The 26,939-nt window shown below is 44.8% G+C and overlaps 2 protein-coding genes and 1 long non-coding RNA gene across 4 annotated transcripts; 1 reads left to right on the top strand and 2 right to left on the bottom strand.

Annotated features, from left to right (window-relative positions):
• Positions 1 to 2,880: 2,880 nt before the first annotated feature.
• Positions 2,881 to 10,120, bottom strand: adamts1 (ADAM metallopeptidase with thrombospondin type 1 motif, 1). Its single transcript, XM_088404221.1, has 8 exons — positions 9,172 to 10,120; positions 7,894 to 8,234; positions 7,671 to 7,803; positions 5,855 to 6,312; positions 5,562 to 5,748; positions 5,250 to 5,428; positions 4,312 to 4,487; positions 2,881 to 3,876 (listed from the first exon to the last, which is right to left on the bottom strand). The coding sequence occupies exons 1-8, from the start codon at positions 9,788 to 9,790 to the stop codon at positions 3,138 to 3,140; spliced, it is 2,832 nt and encodes a 943-aa protein (XP_088260347.1). The 5' UTR covers positions 9,791 to 10,120; the 3' UTR covers positions 2,881 to 3,137.
• A 2,985-nt stretch (positions 10,121 to 13,105) lies between these two features.
• On the bottom strand, positions 13,106 to 23,682 carry adamts5 (ADAM metallopeptidase with thrombospondin type 1 motif, 5 (aggrecanase-2)). 2 transcript variants are annotated; one of them, XM_088404210.1, is made up of 9 exons: positions 22,379 to 23,682; positions 17,336 to 17,468; positions 16,946 to 17,113; positions 16,395 to 16,678; positions 16,131 to 16,314; positions 15,874 to 16,049; positions 15,584 to 15,759; positions 15,052 to 15,188; positions 14,773 to 14,987 (listed from the first exon to the last, which is right to left on the bottom strand). In XM_088404210.1, exons 1-9 carry the CDS (start codon positions 23,477 to 23,479, stop codon positions 14,920 to 14,922), a joined length of 2,427 nt encoding a protein of 808 aa, XP_088260336.1. In that variant the 5' UTR covers positions 23,480 to 23,682; the 3' UTR covers positions 14,773 to 14,919. The 2 variants fall into 2 exon arrangements, with proteins under 2 accessions (XP_088260328.1, XP_088260336.1); XM_088404202.1 differs by having other exon boundaries at positions 13,106 to 15,188; positions 22,379 to 23,680.
• On the top strand, positions 22,418 to 25,744 carry LOC148427873 (uncharacterized). Its single transcript, XR_015863922.1, has 2 exons — positions 22,418 to 23,254; positions 23,345 to 25,744. It is a non-coding gene; the product is annotated as an uncharacterized LOC148427873 (long non-coding RNA).
• The last annotated feature ends 1,195 nt before the right edge of the window (positions 25,745 to 26,939 follow it).

Genomic DNA, 26,939 nt, shown 5'->3' with positions numbered 1-26,939 from the left:
TTCCACCTTACAAGGCCTTCAAATGCTTTACATTCAACTACTCTTCACCTACTGATGATGCAGACGGAGTTACTGGAAAAAAAAATACACCTAGGTATACCACGATAAATTAAGTTTGAAAATGTAATGAATCTTAAATGAATGGCACGAAGTTCTCGCAAGTATTTTTTACCCCCATTCAAAAATATTTTGCATTCGTTGGGGGTACTTGACTGAAAGAATATTTCACAGGAAAAAAAGGGATGCAATGATTAGCGATCGAGAGGCTCTGTAATATGTTTAGCTGCACTAGATAGATAGCCGAAGTTCATAGCTAGTTGGTGCGGTGCAAGATAACGTAGCAGATCAGCATTCGTTGATTTCCTTAGGAAACGAAATAGGATTGCCCTTTAATGAGAGCATGTATTTATTTATTTTTGACAAGACTGCTGATGTCATCATGTTTCTGAAACTTATACTGACCACTTTGTTAGGGGTGACACAACTAAAAAACAACAACAACAACAAAAACAATGCACTTTTGCTCAAAATGAAATATGCAATACATTCTCACAAGGAGTTATTTATATATAGTGCTTACTGTATGTTATTACTCTAGCTACTAAAAGGTTTAACTAAACAACTAAACAACATCCGGCAGTTCTGATTTTTTTCCCACATTCCGGGCCCTGCAATGTAGCCACAGATTAGTCATTTCTGTTCATTGCATTCAATAAGTATTCTGCAGATGTTTGTGATGTAAGTGGTCATTGAGCACACCTCAAGTCAACTGTCATTCTCAGTTTTCTTTTGCTTCTTCTTGCAACGATTGAGTTGAACGTTGAATGCAAGCACTTTTCTTTTCCAAAACCTGGCTCATTACACTGCATCATTAGACACAACATACCTCGTGGTCCCACATTAAAAAAAGAAGCGCCATAAACGCTCAGCTAACATTCAAGCTTGACTACGTTAGACAAAGAAGCAGAACGTTCTAGTTTTACTTTGCCGCAAACATGAATGTAAAATAGGAATGAATTTTAAAGTTATTATTTTTAATTGGTTTATTGTCTGTGTTTCTATGACAATCGTGTGATTGACATACACATCCCAAAAAGTTGGCTGTAATCTGTTTTAAAGTGGGACGAAACAATAGGGCTGAAGAAATCTGTCAGAACTCTGGACTCAAGGTTAAAAACCATGCTAAGTCACTGTACACTGTAAGGAAAGTGGTGCCCTTAGCAGGCTTAGGCCATAAGACCAGTGTTAATCTTAATGGAACCTTGATCAACTTCCTATATCAAATTAATTTCTATCGTGTTTGTTTTCGTTGAAAGATTGCACGTCTCACAAATGGTGAAACAATTGATTTAATCCAGACAGAGAAATGGGGAATGCACGAGATATCTCAGACCGCATCTCAGAGCATCCAATTCCTATACACTTTTGGGGATATAGTCTGAGGAATGCAGGTGTGCGTGTGTGTGTGCGTGTGTGTGTGTGTGCGTGTGCGTGTGCGCGTGTGTGTGGGGATGGTGTCCTCCAAAGTCTTTCGGTCGCTGACCATTCTTTTGAAGGGAGAGGAAGTCAGAGCGCCGTAAATCCTGATTGACATCTTCTCCTCTCATAGTAGCAACTAGCCTCTTGTTCACATTAGAATGACTTCTCTGTGGAAGAAAGCCTTTTGTTTCTTTTGTAGGAGACAACCAGTCTCGATGTCTCCTGGGCCAAGACCATCTGCTTTTATACTGACATTACGTAGAATGACAGTTTCATGAACACACTACTTTAATGATAAAGACATTTATAAAGACAATACAGTATTTTCGTGAATGTACAGTAGGCTTAGGGTCAGCTTAGGGTTAGGCTTAGGTGAGGGTTTGAATGATGGAAATATCAGCTCGGCCATCAACATGGTGCAGCCATAATGCTTTCCAGATGTTTTCTTTTTAAGTGGTAACACAAGCAGGTAAAATGTAGGCCTCTACATCAGTGGCAACTCTTTTTTCTTGTCAAGATCAATCCTAATAAAGTGTAAATGTCTCTGCATTAATATTAAGCTCTGTACAGCAGTGCCAGGTTTTTTTCAATTTCATTATTTTGTATTACCATTAGGAATGAGGAAAATATGTGCTTGCTTGTGGGAATGTATCCTATATATGTACCAGGACTTACAAGTTTATCCAGAGTCAATACTTTATTCAAAAACCAAGAACCATATATGATCATTGCATAAATACTCTTTATATTCTGTACTTCCTTCTGTGATCTCAATAACAAATACAAATATTAAAATGGCCACACGATTATATTTAACAGGCTGTACAAAAATAAATAATGTTCGTCTATTTTGTACAAAAGGAACATTTGCAGTAAGACGATGCCTTCGCAGAAGGCAGGAGAGACTTACTTATGAAGTAGTAGTAGGAGACAAGTCCCTCGTTAAGCCCTCCCCCCAGCACACACGCACGCACGCACACACACACACACTTGCATATGAACTCCAATTCTTTGGTTTTCAAGATATGGCTAAATAAAAAACAAGAGGAATTCATAAAAAAACATACGTGTAACAATGTGCCTCGGTTAAAAACAAAAGTAAAAGTGAAGTGCTACAGGTTTGTGATAAATAAGTGTAGACTGATATTTCAGAATAAATCTCAATTTCCATACCTGATGGTGTGACTACGTAGAATGAGCTACTTTTGCCATATATATTTACGCCACAGTAATTGCCACAAAATCTGCCCAGCCCAGCTTGGACAAAAAAAAAAAAAAAAAAAAAAAAAAAATATATATATATATATATATATATATATATATATATATATATATATATATATATATATATATATATATATATATATATATATATATATATATATATATATGTCTTAATTCTTTATGGACTCCCTCACACACAAGCATAGCATTGGAATTAGAAACAGCATGCCCAAATTCATTAACGTTCATTATGATTGCTGATGTGCCCCTGCAGAAAGGTGACAGAATTTTTGTTGCTCCAAGTGTGTGACACAGTCATTGTGCTTTCTGACAATGTGTGTGGATGCATAGATGCAGTCATTGACATTGGAAATAATACATTTGTTTAAAACACAGACACACACAAAAACGAGGTCAGATTGTCAATGCAGTCCTTAGCAGGCATCTTGATAGCACAGCTCCAGCAGGGGTCGTGGCCGGTCTTTGGAGTCACAGCCGTCGTGGCTCAGCGCGTGGCCGTCATGGCCAACGCAGCGAAGCTGGCGTTTTCGGAAACCTCTGCCACAGGTCTTTGAGCAGCCGGACCATTCTCCGAGAAGCCAGGAAGGGCAAGGCTGAGAGGCACAGGATCGTGAGGCCAAAGGTCGCAGCTCCTCTGGGCAGTCCTTGGACAGACGGCCCTGGGGATCCCGACACACCACCTCTCTCTGTTGCACGCCACCTCCGCAGGTCTGTGAGCAGGAACCCCACTCCAGAAGAGTCCACTCAGCGCCGCCCAGCTCTCGAATGGCATTGATCGAATGCCGTCGACCTCCGTTGTTGTTGTGAGAACCGGCATTGTTGGGTCTGGGAGCAAAGTAGCTGTACTTGACTCTTGGCCTTGGGGCTTCCCCCACGGACAGAACCTGAATAGTAAGAGGCTCAGGGAGGGGAGAAAAGCTGCGGAGCCGCTCAAGACTGGCAGCAGAACCACTGTAGCGTAGCAGTGCCCCTCGCAGAGTGATGTCCGACTCCATGGTCATGAGTTTATAATCACCATTCAACAGATAGGTGCCATCCAATCTGCGCACTGCCAAGTAACTGTTGTCATGACGACCATTGCCAGGGGTGCGCTGTTTGACATCCAGATGGGTGGCGCCTGCTGGGATCGTCACCACGTCTTGGTACCCAGGCCTGTAACGAAAAGAAAAATTGGTAGCTTCAGTGAAACCGTGACTTTAATGCTTTCCGAGCACGTCTTTATTTTTCATCCATGGTTATGGAACTTTTCATTAGCAAATTCAAGTTGACATTGGCCAAATGACGAGGTACTCCTTTGACTAGTAGCGAGCCAATCGCAGGGAGCATACCGACAAAGAATCCATATTCACGCCTATGGACAAAATTGGATTTTCATGATCCATCATGCATGAGAATGCCAGCAAAAACACACAGATGTTCCAACATAGACTTAAGCTGAATTTACCTAGTCGTAAATAACAAAATGTCTTTATTAACCTATTCACTATTAACCAACAAATACATAAATAAATACATTTTTGCTGTCTATAGTCAATGGCGGTGAATGAGTTAAAGTGCACAATTGAAAAAAAATGTCCTGAATGGTACCTGGCACGCTCCAGTGAGCCCGACACTTTCTTGCAGGTGGAGCCATCCCCTCCACACACGCCACATTTATCGTAGCGTTGGTTGGAGCCAATAACACGATCGCATCCAGCCTTGACACACTGGCCTTGAACACAAACTGAGGTGGAATCGGGGCTGCAGGGTGTTCCATCTGCCACCTGAGGGCAATAGAGAAAAAGGCTGAAATTAAAGTCCTGCCTCGAGTGAGTATCACAGAGGAATGAAGTAGGAGTCTGTGTTGGGGCCACATTTTTTTCATCCTTCGCAACAGATAAAGCGCTTGACACTGTATTCCAACTACGTGTTCAAATTTGCGCTGTTTGCTGACAAACGTCTTAGTTTCTGGTGAGAACGTGCATGGCCATTTTGGATCAAATTAGATCAGGATTAGGAAAAGTACAAATAAGATAGCAATACAATTGAGTATGAAGAAAGCTATATTATTTGGAAAGTTCAAATCAATTAATCAAAGATAATAGCCTAAATAACGAAAGAATAAATAAATCTAATTCCTTAGGGTAGTAATTGGCAACAAAGTTTGTTGGAAACCTCATATACAACATATCCAATCCAAATTTTCATGAAGCCTTTCTGTCTTTGCAAAAGCAACACATTTACTCAACCAAAAATGACTTCAAATTCTGTACCGCAGGCTATTTTTACAATATGCAAATCACAGCTCAGAAGTCTGGGAAACTCTTACAGAACTGCATTACAAACAATGATATAAGCACAAAAAGACAAATGAGAATCCCATGTTTGAAATGAATTGTTGAAAAAAAGTACTTTGGCAGCCAGGGGTATCCTGGACATTGGAGAACAAATCCTGACCATTCGACTCGCATGTCATTACATGGACAATCGGGAGTTGTCGAGACATACGACGCAGAAGTTGTAACATATTTTAGAAAATTGTTTACCTTAGATTTGAGGACAAAGAAGTATCCTGTTCCCTTGGCCCTGCATACAAGCTTGCACCGGTCTTTGGGTGAAACGCCGGCATATTTGGGCACCCATTCAACACCCTCGCCAGATCCAAGGGACACTTGGGCTGACATGTCATTGTGAGCCAGGCACTGTTCCTCCCGAAATGACAAACCTAAAGAATAACGAGATGTCTTAGTCAGATTTGTATGCCATCTCCTCCTACAAGTGCACAGCGATCTATCAAAGGGGCATGTTCTTAATTCCCATTGAGGTGACTTTCTTTTTTGATGTCAACGCTGACTTACCATTGGTGTCAGGGCAGGCCTCCGTGTTACAGGAGCGGTACTGAATCCTCTTGCCCTCACAGTACTTGCCTCCATTCTTTGGCAAAGGGTTATCACATGAACGGAAGGAGTACTGCACCCCTCCCCCGCATGTCCGAGAGCAGTCACCCCAGTGACCCCACGCTCCCCAGCCGCCGTTGACCGGAGTCTAGAAATGTTACACGGGCATAGGTCACGCTACGATTTACAGTAAAGCTGTAGCATAAAACCAAAACATGTTCATGTTGAATGGATAGAAGTAGAAAATATCTTACTTGATGTTTGGAGGCTTGGATCTTTGTGAGACACCGCCCGGCCAGGCAGTAACTGTCATGCCCACAGGGAGTTCCGTCGGCCCACGGGGAGTTCTTGGTCTGGCACACCAGCAAACCGTTGGATGTCGTAACAGTGCACCACAGAGCCGCACAAGTGGTACTCAGGTCAGGGCAATGTTGGGAGTCATCGCCAAATGTCAGCCGACACTGATGGTCTGCATCATAGACTGTTCCGGGGAGGGGCTGAGGGAGCGCTTGAGGCTTGACCGGCTTATCAAGCAGACACTGACCGTGGCCATTGTCAAGAAAAGTGGTGACCATGAGGGCGGAACAGGGGGACCATGGCTGCTGCTGGTCCAGATTGGACAGGGTGGAGGCCATCATGTGGGAGCCCCAGTGGGGGCCGTTCACACCAGAGCATAGCTGGGCATCATCATGAGGCATGTTGAAAACATGGCCTGCAGGACAGTACAACAATATAACACTTAGCAGTGCACAAAGTGGATTGTTTCCACTAGTGATGTCAGTAACACCTTTAAGTATTGCATTACTGTAACATAGACACTACTATTTTTTTTCATAAGTAATAAGACCAAAGTTACTCTTCACTCATCTGTAAACTTGTCTTTGTAGATTAAGGCATAGTCTACAAGTGGTCGGGGTTCTTGCAAACGGGCAATACATGTCTCCAGTTTGCCCTATCATCTACATTTTTCATAAAAAAAACAGAAGGTCTCTAAAGACTTGACCAAAGTGGATGATTGCCAAATTCTCAGAATTTGTAGCAACCATAAACTGGAGTTTTACGTCGTCACTACCCTTTTTTTCCGCCAGAATTGCTGATCTTAAGTGATGTTAAGAGAAGGAAGTTCTTTCTGATTGGACAGAATTTGGCATAACTACTGCCACTAAACAGCTTGGCATGCTTGTAAATGAATGCAACCACACAACGCGGATTTGTGTAGCAGCATTTTTTTTTTTTAAATAAAGCTATATGGATGGATGTTTTCTTACACACAAAGAGGGTAGAATTATTCAGGTTTAAATAGATCTGGTAGATAAGGCATAAATTGTTAATAATGCCAAGAAAGTAACATTGCATTTATTTTCTAAATATAATGTATTTAAGTTTAGAAAGACTGTCCTACTCCATCCATCTAGTTGCTAGAGCCGCTTATCCTCACAGAGGTCGCAGGCTTGATGGTGCTTATCCCAGCTGACTTCAGGCAGTAGGCGGGGGACACCTGACTGGTTGCCAGCCAATCGCAGAGCACACAGAGTCGAACAAGCATTCATGCATCCAATCACACCTAAGGACAATTTTTAGCATGTCCAATACACCTGCCATGCATGTTTTTGGATTGTGGGAGGAAGCCAGAGTGCGCAGAGAGAACCCACATGGGCTCGGGGAGAACATGCAAACTCCACACAGGAAGGCCGGAGTGAGCTGGATTTAAACTCGTTTCCCTGAACAACGTGGCTGATGTGCTAACCACTGCTTCACAGAGCCGCCCATCTGTCCCATTCCATTTTTCAAATTAAAAACAAAGCATCAACTAAATCTTCAAAAAAGTCTTTTATAGGTAGAGTCGAAAGAGTTGTCATTAAAACATTTTCATAACTATTAAAAACACACATCCAATAATGTGGAAAAACAGAGTTTGCTTTTTGATGTAAAGCAGTGTGGCCAAATTAACTTATTCTAATCAATGAATTAAGTTACTTTTTAATGCAAATAATCAGCAAAGCAACCACGTTAGTTTTTCAAGATAAATGTGGCAAAACACAGATCAGAACCTCGCCTTTTTCCACTCACCTAGTTCATGTGCCACGGTAAATGCGGCTTGCAGTCCATCATCTTCAATGATTGAGCAGCTTCTGTCTGGGTCACACACCGTACCTACATCAGCCATTCCAAGCGTGTCACATGAATGGGCACCACACAGGTCCTAATGAAGTAGATAAAGGAGTTAAAACACACACTTCGGTCCTTATTCTCATTCTTTTCCCCCCACATCTGCTCCTGCCCTCCAACCTACCATCCTTGTGAAGAGCATGGCTGTGTTATAGTGCTCGGGGTGGCGGTCACTGGGGGGGTTGTGCTGCCGCTGCCACTGGCAGAAGTTGCGGAGGGTCAGGGCAGCATTGGATGACACTTGAGGGCCTCTTTCCTCCTCGTAGACCACCATCAGCTTTACCACAGCCAGGCTGATGGAGTTGTGGATGCTGGGGTGGCGGTACAGGCGAGATGCTACGGCCATGATGGTGAGGAGGTATGCCTTGAGGCCAGCACCGTGGAACTCAGCCATGGACTGGTCAGCCACCATCATAATTTCCAGGTAGCGAGGAGTGGAAACAAAACGCCTAGTCCTGTGGTGGGCTGGGGGAATAGGGTGTAAGCATATTAGATACAACTCAGCTCTCAATGTGTAACAGCTTGTCATTTTTACTGGAGTTGTTTAGAATTCAATTTTGTGCAAGGAGGTAAAATGAAATGTAGTGCCCAACTGTGAAAAGTGTGTGCCATGGTCAACTGTATCAGTCTCTCGCTGAGGTCAACTGAGTGGAATGTCTGCGCTCTCGCTATACTCACGCAGCTTTTCTCCAGATATTGTCCCCCAACCTCAGCCAGAATCCCCAAAACATGCACTTTTACATCAAGGAATCTTTACATTTGCTAGAAAGAGTACATGAGTGGAGGGTTATTGAGTCTGCCGTGTGTGTGTGTGTGTTTGTGTGTGTGTGTGTTTGTGTGTGTGTGTGACGGACTCAGGACACTATGACTCAGCGTCATATGCTCCTCCTCCACCCCTTTCAAAAATTACCTTCTGTGCTGGAAAATTCTAAGATAGTTAGTAGGGGGAAAAATCCTCACTTGGGGAACACATTTCTGTACCAGGAGGCGAGTTAGCACGTCTCAGCGCTGCCGGGCTGCGACTGGCTCTGCTTAAACCCTTGACACCCCCCCCCCCCCCCCCCCTCCCCGTGTGCCGCCCCCTCCCACCCATACTCCGACTGTGCTGGCACGGGGTGTACGGCGCTGTCAAATTGTTGCTGGACCGTTAATAACTTTGGCGCACTCGCGTTGTTGGATCCGCATACTAACGAGTAATTAGTGTTTTTATCCCCATTCGGTCTTAATGTATACACTGTATACACTAATATATATATATATATATATATATATATATATATATATATATATATATATATATATATATATATATATATATATATATATATATATATATATATATATATATGTGTGTGTGTGTGTGTGTGTGTGTGTGTGTGTGTGTGTGTGTGTAAAACCTTACCTGTCTGGGCTGAGTTTGAGGCTTCGCGTTTGGACTCGTCCAGATTAGGCACCCTATCCTCGTCCTCATTGACCCCGCATTTGGAGCTGCCCTCGCCGCCCTCTTTTCGCGTCCTCCGGCGGACAAGGTGGACCTCATCCTCCTCGTCACCGGGGAAGTCACTTGCTTTGAGGCGTTTGATGAAGTATTCTTGACCATTAAAGTAAAATCCACCACTCAGTCCTTGACAAAGGTTTAGCGCAGCGGCGGAGTGCTCGTCTCCGTTAACCCTGCCCGAGAAGAAACAACCGGACTCGTCCGCGCTTTTGGGTTCCTGGCTCGGGACAGATTCGGGACTGCCCACAATATGGAAGACGAACCCCGGGGACAGGAAGGTCTGATCTGGCTCCAACTGCAAAATCATCTCTTGACCAAACACGTCCAGACTGTACACTCTCATCTCGGACAACTTCTGCTGCTCTTCAGGGGAGAGTGTTCGCTTCGGTTCAGTAACACCCGCCGGCCGGGCGGTTGGGTCGAGTCTGACCGGCACGACGGTAGTCTCTTCCCAAGCGCTTTGCTTCACGCCGGTGCACAGACCAGCCATGAAACCAATTGAAACACAGACGAGCCACATCATACAGAAGTGGAATCCGACAAGAAGATGAAAACTTTGATGTGGTGAAGTATATAATGTCCTACGAACCGAATAAAAACAACGTCCACACTACTCTCACCACACTTGGTGCACAGGTCTAAAAAAGGACGAAATCCAGTGCAAATCCCATTTAAAATTAACAAGTCACACAAACAAAAAAAAGTCTATTTGAATAAATGAAAATAAAGGCTCGAGCTCAGTAGTACTAAATCCAACTGGTCTCGCTTTCCCTGCTGCTCCAAATCTAAGCAGATGTAAGTCAGCGCCTGGTTTTGTCTTTAAAGTGAAGCGTTTTTTTTAGTTCCGCAGCCCGACGTATTCTCTGCTTTACGACTGGCACTCGGAATTGTGAGAGTTTAAATACGCTCCAGCTCGAAGTCCCACCCCCTTTTTGAGGGTCCTTTGATCTGAGAGGGGCCAAGTCCTATGCGCAACCAAAACGTTTCGAGTTTCATCATAATCAATCTTTGCTTAAAAAAATCGTTAGTCATAACCCAAATCAAAACGTCTCATATCTCATATTCTTTTCACATTCTTTTAAAGAATATATATGCTGCATAAATATGTTGCAGCGTATAATTGTAATTGGGCAACAGAAAGAAACAGGGCAGGGAAAGGAAATGTTAACTTTAGTGTATATCGCAGTCGGCATAGTCGACTGCGTTGAGCCGCAGCCAGCAAGGCAACGGCAGAACGCAACTTCTCTAGAAGAAGGGAGCACAATGGGGTCGCTAAGATCTTAAGGTAGAAGGCTTCTTAAACTGGGCAGCGCTTCCATTGGAACCCATACACGATCAGCCCCCGTCCGTGGATCTCTTTCCCCACCCGCTCAGACTTGTCCTCCGCTCAACGGTCCGAGAAAAACGGAGCCTGAGGTTTCGCCTAAATAACTGCTGCACTGCTCTGACAGAGAAAGAGAGAGAGAGAAACGTACCCAAATTGTATTAGTGTCAAATATGAAATAAATACAGGCTCACCAAAAACAACTACTCTGTCTTTAGAAAACAAGCATTCTCATTAACATAGATGAGAAAGTTATCAACAGAAATATACTTAATGTAACTAAAACAGCGGTACACCCATTATCAGTGCAACTCATCTTTACTATTAGTTTACATATAGTCATTGCAGCACAGCTTCTATAAAACTTCACGCTTAACGCTAAATCGACTCCTAAATCGTCCACCTTAAAAATTGAAGCATTCAAACAGATGATAACAATTCAACATGTCTCCACTAGATGTCAGGAACGACCCAGAAAACACCATAAGGTGTTTTCCCTGCAATTACTTGATTAACCAAAAGATGGGCTCGTTGTATTACAGTTGGAGAGTCGAGCTAAACAAAGTGGCGGAAAAAGGCAACTGCCTGCCGGACGGGGGTTATCACGGAATGTACACCAGCCAATTGTTGGACAACATATAAACATGAATTCACACAGCACTCTATTAATGTGTAAAAGTCTTAATAAAGGTAAGGTTGTTTGGGGGATGTGGAAGAAAGGCGGAGTCTCTCGTGAAAAACTAGTGAGGGCCACGGCAGTTCTTTAAAGTGTACTGAATCATTGGGATTAGTACATTTAAAATCTGAAGGAAATATGCAAGGCATGTATAGATCCAAGAAATGCTTTGTACCGCCTGACTTTGGAAAATTCATACTGGAGACTCGCGTCAACAATACCTGCCATCACGCGATTACCTGGGTAATAGAAATGTTGTATTTCTAGAGCCGCTAATCATCACAAGGGTCGCAGGCTTGCTTGTGCCTATCCCAGCTGGCTTCGGGCAGTAGGTGGGGGACACCATGAAATGGTTGCTAGCCAATTGCAGGGCACACATAGACAAACAACCATTCGCAAACCCAATCACACCTAGGGACAATTTAGTATGTCCAATACATCTGCAATGCCATGTTTTTGTAGGTTGGGAGGAAGCCAGAATGCCTGGAGATAACCCATGCGGGCTCGGGGAGAACACGCAAACGCCACACAGGAAGCGAGGTGGATTTGAACTTGGGACCCTTTAACTATGAGACGGACATACTTTTCACTGCGCTACCGAGCCACCGTAATGGGAATAGTGAAGTCAAAAATACTATTTTTAACTCTTTCAGTGCCAAGCATTTTCAGAAAAGGCAACCCCTAGAGTGCCAGCTGATTTTTAACATTTTCACTCATCTTTTAAGGCCAACAGAATATTGTGTGCTATGTGTAAATATTTGTGTTATCATATGTAAGATTGATTTCCATTCCTTATTTAGAATTACTAGTATGTATTGCAGCGTGCGCATGTCTTTCTGTCCAGACTGAGGCCAACATATTACGGTGGGATGATGGCTATTATTTACTAACTTTGCTCATGAGCAAACTTGCACACCTTTAAGTACTGTGAGTCACTGTTGAAGTGTTTTGGTTTGCGCAGGGTTGAGATCCAAATTGCATGAAAGCAGGAGGAAGTACCCGATAAAAATCAAACTATTTATTTTTCTAGAGAACCGAAACAACAAACCATTCATGCACCCAATCACACCTAGGGACAATTCAGTATGTCCAATTCATGCATGTTTTTGGATTGTGGGAGGAAGCCGGAGTGCAAGAGAACCCACGCGGGCTCGGGTAGAACATGCAAACTCCAGACAGGAAGGCCGGAGCCAGGTGGATCCGTTGTTGGATCCGCATACTAACCGGGACCCTTGAACTGCGAGGCGGTCGTGCTATTCACTGCTCACACATTCACTGCTATTCACCCAACATTCAATCAACTAAAATAAAAAACTAACACCATGCACACCATTCAAAAACAAGCACAGAAACATAAACGCGACTTGTACAAAAACAGGAGACACAAACAATGTGTTGACAAGAACCCTTAAAGGAATAACTGACAAGATAACAAGGAACAAGGGGTGGAGTTCAGGAGCATGGGTGGACACAAAACTCTAATGAAGAAGGACAAAACATGCATCTGAAAGGAACAAAATAATCACAATTCTATTTAATAAGTACTTTTTCTCCGATATACTGTATTTGAGAAAAAAAAATGCTACTCAAGTACGTATGGCAAATGTTGCTTTAAAGATCTTCCAAAAAATTCGACGTCGTGACTTAAAATCCTACACCAATTCTTATTTTTTATTTTTTTAATTTACTTGTAGTGGTACTTTTACGCTTTTACTTTCACAATGCTTCCAATTACTTTCTCCAAGAATGTTTTATTGCATGAACAGCAACAGATAGATGAATAGGTTAATAGTGAAAAGTGTTTGTTTCGACCCCAAAATAAGACACAGACAACAAGATGTTTAAATATAGATATTTTATGTACATCACACCACTAGAAAAGAAACCTTATATTTTTTACACTGAGGATTCTGCATAGTCCTAAGTTAAATAGTAATCTGATACAAAATTACTACAATAAATAAACCAACTCATTGCTTTGTTATTCACACATAGCAGTTCTACAAACAATAAATTACAAGCTCAGTGCCGTTTTTGCTGTTCAGCGAGAGGGCTTTCTTCAAAGGAAGGAGGTGTGTGTTTAGTGGGGTGTGCGCCGCACGGATGTGCATATGGTTCTGCAAACTGCTTTGAGTACAAACACATACATTGACACCATATTCTGTTCATCAAGGTTTACATTGAGTTGTTGAATTGGAATGGGTAAATCTGGGTGGACGAGAACTGATTTTAAATCCTGTATCATGACAGATTTTTAAAATTTAAGTGACCCCACTCAATCAGGGGGGAAAAAAAATCACCACAAGGGTCTTCTCTTGTGCGGCATACTTGGAATAACCAACAGCACAGCACACATACAAACAACTGAAACATTTGGTGCCATTTTTCAGTATGTTTGTCCACTACTTATGGCATCGTATGTACTTGTGGCCAGTGTATTGTCTTTGCATTTTCACTGTCAGTCTCAATGCGCGCACACACTTCAAAAATGAAGCAAAATAAGCTATGCGTCTTGAACCTCCAAGGAAGTGAATCTCCAGGACAGCCATGAAGTCATGGTTACTTTTCCCTTGTGACAGCTGACTTGGCATGGACATTGTTCTGTTCGTTAGAGCGTGCAGGGGATGAGCGCAAACAACACCTGTGTAGTAAGGAAGAACATTCTTCCTAAGTTGATGCTGAGCCAAGGAACTTTGAGAACCTGAGCAAGTCTCGACCTTAGTAAAGGCCCCCCCCCCCCATGTCTTTTCTAGTATAATATTGTGCAGAACGGACAGATAGTAAAGCACCATTTAAATGCCAAATGTCTGGGTTGCCCCTTCCATTGTTGGTCAATGTCGGCCCCCATCCCTATTTAGCTGGGTGGTCAAAGCAATGAAATAAGTTGGAGGGCAAACGATGTACTGTGTGTCTCCCTTATTTAGGGGGACTTGGGACACTAAAACAAACCCACACGCATGCACTCGCAGAGACACAACATTAGACGAAACAGGTTTGAATGCTGATTAAAAGTTGAGTTACCAACATGCAAGACAAGTCCTTGACAACAAAATTGGTCCTCACTTTACTTGTGCTCCACAAGTGTGATTCTAAGACATTCTTTAAGCAGAGTCACTATGAGACCCGGTCCGACATTCACAGTCCTCATTAAGATTCCGGATTATGTCTTAAATTCATTAGTCCATATGCCAACAGGCAGCACTTGATTATTTAGATTGTGTTCCCCTCCTCCTGCCACTTTAACATTTTCTCACAAGACAGTGTTTAAAAGCGGAGGGGCGGGAAGCCAGCAAACATCCCTTGGACAGCTTCCCGCCCTGGTCCTTACACTGAACTGTCCTGCTCTGCCAGCCAGTGTCACAAGTCCTGGAGCAGCTCATCCATACTCCTGTCACCCATAGGAGTTCAGGCGGTGGTTTAGACAGACTTGAAGCTGTAGTTGGCACAGGGACCAGGATAGAGGGGGTTGAGGAGGATGAAGTAGCGCGACTGGTGGTGCTTGTCGTTACGTCAGTTGTAGCGCCGTGCAAACGAGCCAAATTCAAACTTGGGACAAGCAGAGGTGGTGGCTGCTGAGGAGTTGTCCGGCGTGGCATGAAAAAGCTGTAGCGAATATCTAGGGGCTTTTTAGCATCTGTGGCAAGGATCTGGACTACCAAGGCTTCTTGGAGCGCCCCGGGGCCCATGCTGTGGAGCCACTCATCCCTTTGACTCCAGCCACTGTAGTTAAGTACAGAGCCGTTGAGAGGAATGATCGTCTCGGAGGTGGAGATCATAAACTTGCCATTGAGGAGGTAATCCCCACTGGGTCTCCGGAGGGCGAGGTAAGCGGTGTAGCGGGTCTGGTCTTTTGCTTTGTGCTGACGAACCTTGATGTGGGTGGAGCCAGCAGGGATCTTCACGACATCAGTGTAGCCCTTACTGTTTGTCGGGGTGAAATTAGAGATTCTGTTAGCTTAGTGGGAAGCAGATATTACTATAATGACAATAGTCGTTAGTAATTTCAAAGACGAAACTGGCAAGCATGTATCAGTGAGTCGACAAATTTTACTTTTACATGTTTCCTTGCCTAATTTGTACGCATTCTGTGAAGACGACCACCATATGTCCTCCTTCATTTTTCTGTTTGCTATTCGTTGGTGCTATGCACAGTTGAAAAATGTCAGATGATGGATGACAATGAACCTATAGTATACCACTGTTTTGTTTTTTGTCCCACTGATTAAACACCTTTTTTTGCACATGGCTGACTCAAAACCTTTTCACGCCGATAACATATACACATCTGTGTACATCTCAGTTTTCGTTTTTCTTACCTTTTCTTGGTGAAGTTGCCCACAACTCGGATGCATCCCGTGTTGTCACCTCCACATATACCACATTTGTCAAACTGTAGTTTGGAGCCTATAATGCCATCGCAGCCTGTTCGCACGCACTTCCCCTTCACGCATACCGAGCTGCTGTAAGGACGACATTCAGTCCCATCTACAACCTGAAAACAGAAAGTTTCATTAACATTCTCACAAAAAATGCTATCTTTCACTCATATCTCACAGCAAAAATATTATTATCCTTGTTTTTCGTTTTTTTTGGAGCAATAACCTACCCTGTGCGAGAACACCACATAGTAACCAGTTCCTTTTGCTCTGCAGGTGAGTTTGCACACGTCTTTTGGGAGAACTCCAGCATATTTGGGCACCCACTCAACATAGGTTTTCACCCCTTTAGGATCTGTCTGAGGGCCATTGCGCACCTCACATTGCTCCTGCCGGAAACTCTTATCTAGAGGGTAACAAGATGAACGGGAAGGTTTTGCACTGTATTGCGCTCACGACCCATACAAATGCTTGAAGCAGGACTTACTTGATGGTGAACACGGGGTAACATTGCAAGACCGGTAGATGGCTCTCTTCCCAGTACAGTAACGCCCGTTGTTCCGCGGTGGAGGGTTGTTGCACAGCCGCTGGGCAAATTGCACTCCACCGCCACACGTTCTTGTACATGAACCCCAAGAACCCCATGAGCTCCAGCTGCCATGGTTGGACGACTGTGGCACAGAGGGAAGAGGAATGGCTCAGTCTTGTCACGCTTTCACAGAAGAAAGTTTCAGATGAAGTCACCTCCTACCGAATAATGTCGCTTGCGTGTTTTATCCACACACTTGCCCTGCAGGCAGATGCGTCCCTTTCCGCAGGGTGTTCCCTCTACAGCTGGCAACTTCTTGGTTAGACACACCATTTGCCCCTGGCGAATCACTGCACACCACAGCCGAGAGCACACGTCCATACCGGGGCACACGGTGTATTCTGGCCCAAAAGCTAGACGGCACTGGCGCACGGCGTCATAGCTCTGACCAGGGAGCTCTTCGGGACCCATCAGGGGCTGACGGGGTGAGTCCAGTAGACATTCGGCTGCAACAGAAGCAGCGTCACGCCTGAGATGATGGTAGTGGAACATTACTTTCTTTGTTTTTTCTCAAAATATCCATGGCGAAGTAGGCAATGCGACTGACTGCTGAAAACACATTCCTTGCTCATTGACAGATACCATACGATTCAACCTGGATGCAAGCTGCAGAAAAGGAATTTATATTTGATACACTCCTGTGAGTTTTCACTATTCACATAATTTCAGATGTGTCCTTCTGTTTACTCAAGAAGATGCTTTAAAACCCTCACCATTGCCGTCATCAAAGAAGTCTGTGATAGTGGCCGAGGTACAGCGGCTCCAGGGTTTGGACGCGTCAATGGAGGTGAGGATGGAGGACATGAGCCTCTTGTCACTGTTCACGCCAAAACGCTCCTCGCAGAATTTGGAGTCGTCATGGGACAAACCGAGCAAATGGCCTGAGGGAGACGGGAGAGGGAATTTAAATGTTATGCACGGTCTTTGCAGGTGAGAAATGATGCCGCAGGTTTGTACATGCAGCAAGAATGAGAAAAGAAAACACAATGAACACTCGGGTAATACTCATGCCATGTTCATCAACCACGGAGGTGCTGATAGATGAGCCATCTCGAGCTTATCTGTATCTCTGTTTACATGTCAACAAGTGTATCCAGGCTTACCGATTTCATGCGCCACTGTGAATGCGGCATGAAGCCCGTCATCCTCAATGACGGCACAGCTTCTCTCTGGCGAGCAGATAGTGCCCACATCTGCCATTCCCAAAGTGTCACAGGAGTGATGGCCACAGAGATCCTTCAAAGATACAATACAAAAACTTTGAAGCAGCCCACCTGATTTATATTTACTGTGTCAGAATCAGAACAATTTTGATTGGCCAAGGAAGCACTCACAGGGAATGTATCTTCCCAGTTGCAACCCGCCCGAGGAAACCTAAAAATAACGAAGTCTGACGGAAGCCTGTTGAGCACCACGGAAGGAAATCTGAGGTTGTGGGGGGGACACAAAGCTCTAACCATTCTCCTTGAAGGGGAGCATGGCTTAAGCCTGGGGAAAAAAAAACCTCATCACACACAACTACATTAAAAAGGCATGTAAAACAAATCCAAAGACTTGTACATGTCAGAACCGGGAAGGAGGATGATGAGGAGTATGACATAAACAGGCTGACTCCCAGCTCAGTCTGAGCAAGTGCCTCTGCAGCTGGTCTCATCACTGGGCGAAAAAAATGTAGGATCCAACAAAGGTGGTGATAACGAGATGTGACGTTTCTTCCACCACCATTTGCTAAAGCCGCGGTGGGTACATTATAGTGATTATCGCACATGCAAGCAGACGAGCCCTCAGGGCGCCTTGCCAGTGAATGCCAAATCAACCATTGATCGCTTTTAACACTGCATACTGCATATGTATTGTAGAGCAAATGGTATTTGTCGACACAAACATATACAGACAAACATTCTTGCATGTGCACAAACAGTGGTGGAAAAACACATACGTGGCCTGTGAAGATGAACAGTGGTGCTAAGTGGTGCTGACAGTCAGTCCTGCTGGTTTGCAGGGGATAGGATCTACTGGGAGGGTGTTTACGAATTCTCGGTGACCAGTTAGGAACAAACTGCCTTGTGTTATGCGCTCACAATTTGACTGAGTGGGTGGGACCTCTACACACAAACACAGACGCACACACAGGTGCACATCATTCCCTTTCATGCAAATAAATGTGCTTACAGGAAACCAACAGGATGAACATGTGTAATCCAGGAAAATAGTGACCATGCTTGAAAGGTAACTGCTGAAAACACACACGGTCAACTCTGCCCACTGAGTGTCCATCTTCCCTTAATGTGCCGTCAAGCACAACGCTTGTTTTGAATCTAGCAGTGGGAGTCTGTCAAAAGTTCGCTCCACTCTTTCACACCATTCTTTTTGCATTTGTTTTTTCAACAAACTCATCCATGGTATGAACGTTCCTTGTTCTTTCTGAACTAAGCTTGGATCCATAGAAGAAACATGGAAAGTTTGCTTGGTTTTGCTCACGACACTATCTTCCCTTTCAAAATATACAAGGGAGAAAACAAAAGGAGAATCAAACAAATCAAAAGAAATTGACCAAGTAATGGGGATAGCGTGAAGATGGCAACTAAGGAGAAGAGGGTGTGGAGGGGGTGACTTTATGGTGGTATTTGCAGGAATAACATGGGAACAGGTGGCAGGCTGGATGAGAAAGTCAGACAGGTTGTGTGCCGGTGCATGAGAGCCTAACTGCTCTTTGCCAAGACTGAGTCAAACAAACAGCCAACCAGACACACATGTTTAAAGTCAGAGGAGCTAAGCTAGTTCAGCTCACACTGAATACACTGCACATCTGATGTCAAGAGTCAATAGAGTGCAGACCACCAGAAAAGCTGAATTCTAACCAGTTGGATTTTCAACAATGTTGAGTACGCGCAGACACCAAAACTTCCTTGGCAAAGGTTCTATATTTATTTCACATACAGTACGTAAGAATGCACCGGTTCGGTCGAGCGCAAGTAAAATTGCGCTTCCTTGCAAACGTTTAAAAGAAGTGTCACTAAAATTCACTGATGCGTCACGGAGAGCTGAGAGCGAGGCCCATGCGGCATGGCCCGCTGGCCAGGAGCGAGGCTTTGGGCTCCAGCGGCTGTCTGCAGGTCATCAACAGATGCCAGACAAAGTATAACGTGTGAAATATCAAGAACAGCTAAAACAAATAGAGGGGCCGTCTGCGACGGCGGCAAGAGCTGGGAAATGTACACTGTGATGTAGACCAAAACTTCAGGATGTGCTGGCTTGTGGGTTTGTCAAATGCACAGGAAACGGAGGAGCCGCTGCCACACGTGCAAATTCCATGTAAAAGGTTAAATGACATAACTATGTGGACAAGGTCAGCAGACATGTGCAGGGCAGGACATTGTGCACCCAGGGCATCCCAAAATATCTCACAGTCGCTTAGCGTTTGCTGCCAGTTGATTACAAATACATCCCAAATTTTTGGGTCTGTTTTCGACCTTTGAGATAACACTTAAAAACTGACCGTACTTTGACCCGTCTCAGGATCATTGCAAGCACCTGTAGGCAATGGTCATACAAATATCAGAGTGCTATGTGAAAGAAAACAGGAGCAATGTTAATGTCTGTCCACATTCTGCAGTTCGTTGAACAAATTAGGGTACACCCTATCCTCATCTCACACACACATTCACAGCCACTCTGTGTGCTAAGACCTAAAATTCATTCAAAATCTAAAGAAAACAAAGTAGCCAGACACAAATTGTTCAAATAATCTTTCACATTCTTCATGAAATTCTTTGATTTCTTTTTTCAGCCACAATGCAGCTGGGTATCAGACACATAAGCCAAATACAGTTATTTCCTGCCAGAGCTCTTTCAAGGGAAACAGTAACCATGTGCCTGCGCATTCCTGTTCCACGCATTACCTTCCTGCAGTGGTAAGATGTGCAGGTATGTCCATCATGTTGATTGACAGGCTAAAGTGAAGGCAATTTTAGTGCTCAGACACAGCCAAGGATCACGAGGATGGCTTTCTGAGCCAAATAGGTCAGGGGTCAAAGTTAAAGTAAACTGGTGACTGCTTTGAAGGGCACGGCCCGGCACTGGGGTTCATGGAAGAGCAGCCGTTACACTTGACATTCAGCCATTAACAGTTTGCCATCAAGAGAACGCTTTTCTGGGATGTAGGCCTTTCCCGGTTCAGTTTAGATTAAAGTAATAATATGAAAACGGAAAAGGAATGATATCAGATAAACCGTTTGGTTCTTGCAAAAATTATGAACAATGTAAATGATCTAAACATGCTTTAGCGACTTTGTTTTCTTCACAGGAGAGTGATGGTCCAGAAAGGACACATTGTCTCAACCCAGCTAGACAACAGCGAATGTCGTATTATCACACGGAAGCCTGAAACTGCCAATACGGAGGAAGCATTTTTGACCAGAGAATTTGTTTTTATGTATTTCCATATATATTTGGATCAATTTCCAAATGAGTTTTCGCAAATACTTTTGACCCTACTTTTAGGCTAAATGCTGAAGCAGCATTTTCACCCATAATGCCACAGGGTATTGCCTTGGAAAAAATATCGCTTTTTTAAGCATTTTGGCCTCGATCATACTGATACATTTGAAAATTAAGTCAGTGAACTGTCAAGACAATTTACAGTTTTCATTATTGACTGCAGCGAGTGAATACAGTTCTCCAGTTTTTTCATCTCAATGCCGTGAGAAACGGGCACGCACAAGGAAATACCCCAAGGCATTGTAGGGAAAATGCAATTTTGAGCCTACAATATTCAAACATATTTGAAAACTTTTTCAAATGTATTCAAACATGTTCAATTGAGTTGACGCCACATTGGCAGTTCCATGCTTTAGTGTTGCAATTAATGGGTGTGGATTGAAGCAATAATATGAAAGTATTTGAAGTAATTGTGCTTTAAAGTGTCTCTTAGAGACTGTTTGATGCTAAAAACAATAAATCAACTCAACTGTTCAAAAATATTGTTGTTCTTTAGGACCCCATCTCATAGCGTATTTTTTTCAGGTTTGGCCCTGATGTTAGGTATCTTATCCTCGGATCTTGCATTCAAGTTATAACTTGATCTTTTTTTTTTTTTTTTTCGTGCCAAACAGTCACCACCACTCTTCTGCGGACTTGCCCAAGCAGGAGGAGTGTCAACAATGTTTGTGGGTGGTTGGCATACAGGAACCGTGACACTTTGCCAACTACCTTTGAAACCCCTGCCAATGAATGACGGCACCAACCCAACACGTGCCCCCTCTACAGATCCAAAGTGATACTGTGGACGCCTGCCGCACCAGCAGAAAGGTGTGGCTGTGGTGCAGGCAGTAGCGAAGGACAGAGTCTGAAGTAAGGCAGAAGTCGGGTGAGAGAAATAGGGTAAATCAATATGGTCTCCATACAGCCTGTGTTTGTTTGTCTGACAGCCTCAGCTGACAGATGCTGTAAAACTAACCAGAAAAAAAAAGTACAGACTGGAGCAATGGGATAATACAAGACTGGGGAGACTCCATGCCTTAATAAGCCAGAGTGGATTTTTCAGGATGTTTCTGGGTGCACCCTGCAGCTAATTTTAAAATTCCTGGTAAGAATTCATGTGCAAAATCTGCAAGTATAGGCCTACGTTCTCAGCCTCTGAGGCTTGAAGGCTGTCAGGGGACTGGGAGGAGGGTTGGCTGGAGACAGACGCGCCTGCCCAGAAAAACACCACATGCAGGAAATACAGCTTTTATGACTGGTGCACAGATGCTGAGCAGCGTTTAGCACACTCAATTCAGCAAAATGGGCGGCGGACATGTAGGAAGCAAGTTGGCCAAACTGGGATTTAAAGGGTCTGCAAAACTGGCAGCTCAACAGTCATCTTGAGGACTAGCTTTGGTCTCCATGTGTGTCCTTTACGCAACGAGTCATAAGGAAAATAAACAGAACATGTCAGCATCTTTCTCACGCTCTTATATGTGCAACATGTCACCCAATGGGCAAAGAGAAGCAGCTGCTTGCCTGCCATCGAAATCAAAACAAGCGATGGCGTCACTCACTCCATTGCCCTGACATCGCACCTGAGCGCTAAGCTGCTGTGCGGCCTGGAGGTTAAGTGGGCCGGCGCCTCGAGACGGGAAGTGGAGCGAAGCAAGTTTGTTTACCTGCCTAGTGAAGAGGATGGCGGCGTCGTGGTGGTGTTGGTGGTCGTCGTCCAGCGGGTTTTGTTGGTTTTGCCACTTGCAGAAGCTCTTGAGAGTTGCCGCCGCGTTCTTGGACACTTCCAGCGCTTTGTCTTTGTCGGTGACCACGGCGACTTTCACCACGGACAGACGGATAGGGTTCTCGATGCTGGCGTGACCGTACAGTTTGGACGCAATGGAAGCCAGCGTGAGGAGATAGTGGTTCAAGTCCTTGCCGTACTTCTTTGTCATGGTCTCGTCAGCCACCAGAAGAAGCTCCACGTGCCTGGCGCGCGAGACCGACCTTTTGCGCCGCATGTGGCTGTCGGCATCAGCTGCAGTTCGAACGAGCCGGCTCCACCATCTCCGCTCGTGCGCGCCCGCATCACCCACAGGGACCCTTTTCCTGTCCGGCCCGGCCTTCTCCCCTCGACTCCTGCGCCGACTTTTCCCCATCGCGTCCCTGCGCCCTCTGCGCGCGTCGCGCGTCCCGCAGCTCTGGCGTCCATCGCGAGCGGCTTCAAAAGTGAAGCTCTCGCGCGTGAACGCGTGGAGGGCGTGTTCTGCGTCCTTGTCCTGCAGAGCGCGCGCGTCGTGCTCGCGTCCCTTGGCCCGCACGATCGGCGTGACGGCGTAGCGCACGCCGTTCACGGCGAAGAATCCTTCCAGACCTCCGCCGCACAGGCTGAAGACGGCTAAAGACTCCGGATTGCTGTTCACCGTTCCGCGATACACACAGTCCCGCTGCAAAGACGCCGAGTTTCCTCCCATCATGGCGAGGACATACTGGGGGCTGAAGTGATGCGACAGCACCGACTGATCACGCTCCATGTCCAGTTGAAAACGACTCCCATCCAGGTAGACAAGGTAGCCCGCCTTCCCCCCTCCGTTATATATCCGGTCAATTGTCCGCACGACCCCATCTGTCCTCCTGGCTGGCGTGAGCAGCGAGTCGTTCGCAGGTGGGAGATAGAAACCTTGAAACACGGAGACGCTGGCACCGTGTTCCAACTCCAGCAGCACGCACAGCAACAGACGGAACCTAAGCATGCCACCAGCCGCAGCACCAAGGAACCTCACCATTGTTCATTCCACACAGTGCAGCATCTGCGATATCCGAACCACGAAAGGGCGCACCCAGGACGAGCAGAGGAGACAACTTATGTGTTGGTCAGAAAAGCGCATCCTGCCATGTCCTGTTAAACGGCTTCAACAAAACAAGACAGGAACAGAGATGGAGGGGGAAAGGCGTAGCGTAGAGAAGCTGTCTGCTGTCTGGGCTGAACTTGGAGAACAAAATCACAAAGTTTGCTCTTAATAGGACCCAGAGAGGAAAAGTCCTGCCCCCTTCGCGCTCAACCCCCCCCTCCCCCTCCCACACGCCCACCCCACCCCACGCACACACACACACACCCCCGCTCTAGCTCTCTTCCTCGAATCACTCATGCAGAGAGGAAAGAGAAGAGGAACCTAAACAATGCTTCAAATGGAGGAGAAAAATCTAAGCTTCAAGCATTCCCCGGAGATCCTCGAGAGCCAAAGAAATCACCCTGGTCAACTCTCAGTCCTAAATTGAATCTTAGCAGCCCTACATTTTTTTAATGGTAATTTTAAAACAAACTGGAAAAGTGTATATTCCTACAATGCTTTGTTGAAATGTAATGTTTACTAATACAAACATATAGCCCCACTCACACACAATCCCACCTTTCCTCACACAAGAAAACATGCTGTCCTCCAGTCACAAGAAGGAACACCAACACAATCATAATTAAATCCTCTGTGTGCTACGTTTCCATGTAATTTACTTTGTATTGTATTTAATTTGTATTGATCGAAATTTTTCAGTTTGTCAGTTGTCAGAAACGTTCAGCTGGCTGGTCAGAAGCAGAGCCGCTGGTCTCTCTTTGAGTTGGAATGAGAGAAGCTAGCGGTTGTGTCATGTGCAATTGCAAATTTTGAACCAAGATGCTGTACTATACTGACAAGCTTCACATTAGGACACACAGAGAGGGATGTGTACATTTGCACTGAAATGTACAAAACCGTGAAATTCATCTTGCCTGGCTGGGAGATCAGCACCCCAAAAGATTTCACCTTTTGTTTTGGGGTCTAATGCCATCATGGCATCTGGCAAAAGAGACACTTCTTAACAATGTTTTCACTCAACTAAATAAAAATGTCCCTGTTATTTTTAGCCTTTGCGGCTTAACTCTTTAAATAATTCAAAATGTTCCAATAGGGCTTAAGTGGCGAGTTCCAGCAAACTAGACTGCGATAGATAATTTATGGTTGTTCTACGAATAAGAAGTTATTGTTCCCGTGGGAGATGTTTATGGCATCGGCTCCTGTCAGAGAGGAAAGGGAGGCAACCTGTGAGTGTGCATTCTATTAAGTGCCATCCTGTTGCACTCGCGAACATGACTAAACAGCTGTGGTCTGGGTCAGAAAGCGTTAGCCTCACTGGAGCTCAAGACCCACCGTCTCAAGAGCTTGAGAATGCCCCCACTCAACAAATTGCTTCTCAACAACTGATTGCCTGCAAGAAATCGTAAACCTAGGAAAAAAAAAAACAGAAAACAGAAAAAATAGATGCCAGCAGTGGTACGCAGAAGTGATGCTGGGACGTCAAATCCAAGCACAAACACAGATGCCTAAAATACAACGCCACTTTGACATTGATGTTTAATGATAACTAGACCTACGATTGTATTTAAAACAAACTGTTGGTTGTTAAGAACACATTCATTTGCAAGTTTTTGAAAAGTATCATCATTTCATTTATTCATTTTTAATCTTACACAGTGTCCATTTAAGTGGTCTTTTTTTCTCTTTCAAGGCATTTTTGCTTTTTGTCTGTGATGACCTTTTTTTTGTTTGTGTGATTTGCACTTCAGGGCCACCTCTAAGAGCGACGAAAAATAGCTAGATAGCAGTTCTCATCACAAACCGCTCATCCTCACGAGGGTTGCGGTAGCGCTCTATCTGATCCCAGCCATCTTCAGGCATTAGGTGGGGTACACCCTGAACTGGTCAATGGCACACAAAGACACACTCATACTCACAAACACACCTTAGGATCCCCAGTATAGCTACCATGTGTGGTTTTGAAGTGTGGGAGGAAACTGGAGTCTGGAGAAAACATGCAAAGGCATGAGTGGACCACGCAAACGCCACGCAGGAAGGCAGGAGCAAGTCAATGACATTTTCTCCACGGTGAGGTGGACGTGCCAACCACTCTTCCACTGTGCCCTGCTACAGTATATAGCCGTATCTACACCACAACAGTTGATGCAGAGGTGCAATTATTTGTGTACAATCAATTAAAAAGCCAATTTCACATCGAAAGATCTGCGGTGTGCTCGTTTGCTCAGTCTCCAATGGAACCCTGCAACCTGCAGAGGCCTCCCCCAGTGAGCGTTATAACCTGCAGTGCCCTTACTTCCTTTCCATTGTGTGACTTCAAGTGACGAGAACCCATGCAGGTTGCTGTTCTAATTTGAAGCCTCACAGCAGCATGTCTGTCTGATAAGTGCAGGACCAGGTAGTGCGGGCAAATAGCATATTGCTGGCGTCAGACGGAAACCGGATTTCAAATTTTTCAAAACAATTACACCATTGGTCAGCGTGGTTGACATATTTACAAATCATCGACCCGTCTGAAGAGTTGAATATCGATTGCCAACTTTCAGAAATAAGGGTGCCTTTTCTGGGGTCACCTGAACGATGATTTTGGCAGTAAGAGGATTCTGCCCTTTGTCAGCGAGTAGCAGCCCATTCCACAATGAAATGGTCAGAATGTCCATATGACCAGTCCAGGCTTGATTAGGGCTCACAATGTTTTTGCAAATTGTGTTCTTCTGGTGACCATCAGTGGCGCCAGCATCAAGGTGAAACGCATGTCCAATTCAGGAGCTGTTATGCAATCTACCCCCATCGGCAATTGCGCTGCCCACGCCCTTCCCATCTCTTTCTTGCCTTCTTGTCTCGAGTCCCCCGCGGCCGGCTGCGCGATCCTCACACCAAACAGTCAAGCGTGTTGGCTGCAGTAAAAGTCGCTGATAAAGCCAAAGCAAACGGGATCTTTGTGTGACAAAGGATGTTTGATCAGGTTGCTGTGATGTCAGGCAGGCGCGCATGTGTAATTGCGTAGAGGTACACACACACTTTGGCTCGAGTTCCTCCCTCTTTGAATATCTCACACTCATTGGATGATTTTTAATCCGTATCATCTGAAACGGAGAAGCATGCCAAAGCAACCATATGGACATAAACCGCCAACGTTATCCGGCACATCAACACACACATAAAGCCGCAGGCTGCATAGGGCGACGTATCGCCAAAACAACTATGGAAGGGCCTCCACGTGCTGTGCCACGTGTATGGTAACCGGCCCAGTGCTGAACGTGACAGGGAAAGGGGAGAATCCAATACAGCTCATTGAAAAGCCAATCCTTTTACATAACCGCCAAGCTCTGCTTGTAAGTGTTGCTGTCAGAAGCCCGTATTTGCTCCAGCTACTCTGAACTACACACACGGATGC

This window comes from Hippichthys cyanospilos, chromosome 2, assembly GCF_059441005.1.
Source record: "Hippichthys cyanospilos isolate Australia breed blue-spotted pipefish chromosome 2, RoL_Hcya_1.0, whole genome shotgun sequence".
Classification (NCBI taxonomy): Eukaryota; Metazoa; Chordata; class Actinopteri; order Syngnathiformes; family Syngnathidae; genus Hippichthys; species Hippichthys cyanospilos.
Note: the sequence above shows the minus strand (reverse complement) of the source record. Positions and strands in the feature narration are given on the sequence as shown.